Source organism: Cyprinodon variegatus, unplaced genomic scaffold, assembly GCF_000732505.1.
Source record: "Cyprinodon variegatus isolate N-32 unplaced genomic scaffold, C_variegatus-1.0 Scaffold500, whole genome shotgun sequence".
In the NCBI taxonomy this organism is placed as follows: Eukaryota; Metazoa; Chordata; class Actinopteri; order Cyprinodontiformes; family Cyprinodontidae; genus Cyprinodon; species Cyprinodon variegatus.
In genome coordinates, this window is record NW_015150953.1 from 561,877 (window position 1) to 566,532 (window position 4,656).

General features: G+C 42.4%; 1 protein-coding gene across 1 annotated transcript in view; it reads right to left on the reverse strand.

The window, feature by feature from the left end:
- LOC107094679 (ephrin-A5b-like) overlaps nt 1-4,320 on the reverse strand; it is a 129,162-nt gene extending 124,842 nt beyond the window's left edge. Inside the window, exon 1 of the mRNA XM_015390455.1 lies at nt 3,808-4,320. Within this exon, the coding sequence (XP_015245941.1) occupies nt 3,808-3,932 (125 nt within the window). The 5' untranslated portion in view covers nt 3,933-4,320. The remainder of the gene's footprint in view (nt 1-3,807) is intronic.
- Between the last annotated feature and the right edge of the window lie 336 nt (nt 4,321-4,656).

Consider the following 4,656-nt stretch of genomic DNA (forward strand, 5'->3'; position numbering starts at 1 on the left):
CACAGCCAGGTATCGGTGCCAAAAAATGGCATCAGCGCAACACTAAAATTAACCAAGTACTACAACAACGCATGAATAAAACCACCTTCAACTGCTAAATTTATTCCAGATCCAAGAGGGAATCGATACAGTTTTACTGAAGTTAAAATATATTTCATACAACTTTTTAGTTTTTACAAATGTATACAAAGAAAGGAGGACCTAAACTAATTTTAAAGGGATTAAGCATTGAATGAATATTGGGGTTTGGATTGACGAAGGACAAGCTGCTGATCAAAAGTCAAGGAGACATCAGTCCATCTGTAATTTTGTTTGAACAACAAAACAGGCTCAGATTAAACTGTTTTACCAACCATTTCCAAGTTTTTCATAAATCTTTTGAATTTACATGAACATTTCCAGACTTAATTTGTTCGGAGTAACTTTCTGCTCAGTGTAAACTCCTCGCTCTCATGTTATCACAGTAAGTGACCACAGACAGAACTGCTATAACTGATAGAGACACAGCTTCTCACTCCAAATTTGTTCCCATCCGCGTCTCATCAGCAACCAGCAGCAGCAGCGCGGGGAATGCTCCCTCTCTCCCACACATCAAAGCTTTGCAAACGAGGGCTCATGTTTATCTAAATTACAGAAGGAATCCTTTCAGCTTCTTTAATACAATAGGGTGGGGGCATGAAAATGTCAATGCATTTCCATTTTTCACGACTCAGTTCCTATTTCAATTCCAGAGCTCCTGTAGGGGGATTTCATGAATGGCTGAGTGTGGACTGCAGCTCCGGATGCCGGTTCTCCTTCACTACAGAGCTGGAGACGAGGGGCGGGAGGGTAAAGAAGCTCATCTGGAAAAGACCGCAGCAGGTTCCTACACAGACTATGGTTACATTAAACAGTGGGGGTCCTGGGGGCCCGTGGAATACTGTGAGGTTCTGCTGCAGGTCAGAGGGGCCCTCATACTTTACATCATACAGGTTTAAAGTCATGAATGAGAAAGAGAGAAAGTCATTTAGAGTTACTCATTTATTTGGACTCCATTCTAAAAGGGACAAAACCCAGGCGGGGTGCCGCGCCGGGGCCGTCACCGGGGCCCCTGCGACCGGTGCTGCTGCCCCGTTTTTGACCCTGACAACGATGCCCCCTCTGCGCTGCTAAACCCGCACCTCGCCTGGTTACTGCTGAGTGTGTGACCCCGGCATGTGTGAAACTCTCACAGGGCCGTGGAGCCCGCTGGGACTTGGCTGCTCCTGCAGGACTTCCCCGCCTCTTTTTGGTCCCCCCAGCAAGAGCCAAGAGGAGGGGAGGGGGGGGGACACATTTGGACGTGAGAGCATGGCAACCGGGAGACAAAACTTGGAAGCTGGGAAGTGTTTCAAGGCCAGAAAAAGCAGACGCCCTGGGAGCCGCACTTTCAGACCTCAGATCAACATCTATGAGTGCAACACGCTCTACGCGACGGCGTCCTCGTCACGGAGACGCCCGGCAGCCTTGGTGGCTGTCTGGACTCTGACAGCCAACAAACAGGTTTGTTATCCTGGAGCAAAAAAAAAAAAAAGCTGACGTGACACCAAACTTCTGCAGGAGAGACAGAAACAGACTGAAGCAGGCTCTCACAGTCGCAGTGTTTTTGGTGAAACGCCAAACATGAGGCATTGACTCATGATGGGAGGCGCCCTGCAAGCACACAGGACCAGAAATGTCACTTAAATAAACATCGCAGAGCTTTTAGGCAACAAACCGAGAGAAAAACACTCAAACTGAAGCAGAAACAATACAGTAAAATCCTAATAAACTCAGACTCTTCCACAGACGGACGACTCATCTCCACTTATTAAGGAGCAGCTTTTCAACTAAAACACATCCCAGCGTAAAAGTCTGTGGTTCAGATCGAACTATGACACCAGAATCTACCAAACAAGCAGCAATAGGTGACTGCTGGTCCTCCCAGAGACTCAGCTGTAATGTCAAACTGCTGCAACGCATCAACTGTCAAACATCTTTTTTTAAATCACTGAATCATCAAAAACCTTCAATCAGCTCCAGTAAAAATTAAAAAAACACTAAAAATGGTCAAATCTGGTCTAAACTAATTTTCAGATTACAGATTCTTTAGAAACTCAACTTCCAATATTTTAAACACAAACTTTTTCCTTTTTTTTCCTGCTTTTAAGGCAAAATAGTCTAAAAAAAGTGCAATAAACAGACTTTTTAAACCTGAACTAAACTGTAACACAAAATTACGCATCATACAAAAGACAATTTATGATGCGAAAAGGGTTTGATATATAAATGAAAGCATAGAAATTCTGAATTAAATAAAAAAATAATAATAATTTCTATCTTTACAACATTTTACACCTTATAAATCTTCTAGGTGTAAAATCTACGCTCTTAAATGGGTTTAAAAATGATCAGATCAGCTCTCCTGTAACTACGAATGTTTCATCTGATCAGTTTAACTTTAGTCCTGAGTCTTTAAAATAAAGCTGATGAAATTTCTGATCTTTTTGGGCATTTAGAAAACTTTACTGGTCAGTTTTAGACAGATTTAGTCCAGATTTCAGATGAACCGATGAGGAAAAGATCCATATCAGACGATTTTCTTCTGATGACAGGTGATCGACAGGCAAACCTTTTTACAAAATTCTTATTAGATAAAAACTATTATCAGAATAGAAAAGCATGACGATCAGAATTTGCTGTAATATTTTGGATTTAATTATATAATTTTCTGTTGGATTACAAGCTGCTACTTCTATCATAGACGCTGCAGTCCATGTTTTCTCTCCTGTGCATAACTCCTCAGGAAAAAAATGTAAATTTGTGAAACTATAAGCTTGGAGATTAGAATAAAACAACAAAAACTTCCTTGTTGCACCGTGATATGAATGATTCAGTGGTTTTCAGCTGGAAATATCTCCGTTCATCCTTTTCCTAACAGAAATTAAACCTTAACTGATCGGAACTGGACTCTTTCAAACACAAAGCAGGTCAGGTTTGACTTGTTAAGGTTCCTGCATAACATCATCCAGGAAGGTTTTCAGCTGTTTGGAAACACTTGCTTTCACATGGTTTTTATAAACAAACGTGCTTTTGGTGCAGATTCATTTGGTCCAGGTTTGACCTGCTTTTGACAGCTGCTTAAATCCAAAGTGGATCTAGAGCCCAAAAAAAAAAAAAACAGCAACAGAAAAATATAATATTTGCAAAAACTCTACTTTTTTTTATTTTTACGCACAGAACAGAAGTTAATCCAGTTTCCTCTGATAAAGAGTTTAAAATAAAGACTTAATTTGCCCTATTTTTATTATTAAATAAAAGTTTTTGTTATGATGAAGTGTGCTTTATTAGACTCTGTAATTACAACATTATATTGCAGCACTGCTTCAAACAGTCCAAGTGTTTCCATTTCCAAGCTTTTCCTCATTTATTTTCATCCAAATGCTTAAAAACTATAAACTCGGTCTATTTTGTGTTTCTCTGTTTATATAAACCGTTTTCTGGCTCATCAACAGCATTTTAAAGAATGAAAGGAGAGAGAAAAACTTCACTCCAGGTTTGACACTTTAGTGCAAAAACTGATCTGATGTTTTGGTTTATAAATAAAGGACGCAGATATTTGAAAATCTGTTTTTTTTTTAAAGAATCTGTAATCTGTGAATGAATCCAGTCCAGGTTGGAGCAGCTGCGGGTTTCTAACCGGAGCTGATCAAAGTTGTGGCAGAGTCCGGATCAGCCTTCAGTGGAAGTTCAGCGCGGCGCGGCGCAGCGGGACGCGCTGCAGAACCGCCGGCGGTTCGGGACGCTTACCTGGGATTGGTCCGGTTCCAGAAGACAGCGTAGCGGTCCGACACCACCTTGGACGCCGGATCCTGGCCGAACACACACATCCCAATAATGAGGATGAGGAACAGGATCATTTCCACCTGCGGCATGTCTGCGCTGAGCTCCGGTTCTGGTTCTGGTTCCGCCTTTTCCCTGCGTCAATCTGACTTTAAATGTGTATTTTGTTGCGTTAAAGCTGCAGATCTCAGATCAGTTCCTGCTGGTTGAACTCCGGGGCGCACATGGAGCGCCGCGGCTCTCCGTGTCTCTGCGGAGGCTTCAAACTGACGGAAAGCAGCGGAGGATCAGCTTTTTCTCCGGATCCGGGCTGAACTCGGAGCCGCTCCTGTCCTGTTTGACACGCAGAGTGAAGCGAAGCAGAAAAATGACGCGCAGTGTCTCCTGTGGGGGTGTGTGCGCCAGGAGCGCAAAGGACGCGGCTGCTCTGTGCGTCTAATTGAAGGAGAACCAAGTGAGGAGCGCTGTGGCTCCTGCTGCCATGCTCTCTCCCGGACCAACCCCCTCCTCTCTCTCTCTCTCTCTCCCTCACCCTCCCTCCCCCTGTGCCAGCCGCCGCACGCTGGAAAAAATGTCCCCCCCTCAGCTCCAGCTTCTACGGAAGAGGAGTAGGACCACTGGAAAAAAAAAAAAGTTAACTGATTTTTTAATTTTATTTCAGTTTTTTTATTTTCAGTTTAATATGGATCTCATAATTCTGACTTTTTTTCTTAGAATTCTGACTTTAATCTCAGAATTCTTATTTTTTCTCATAATTCTGACTTTAATCTCATAATTCTGACTTTAATCTCATAATTCTGACTTTAATCTCATAAT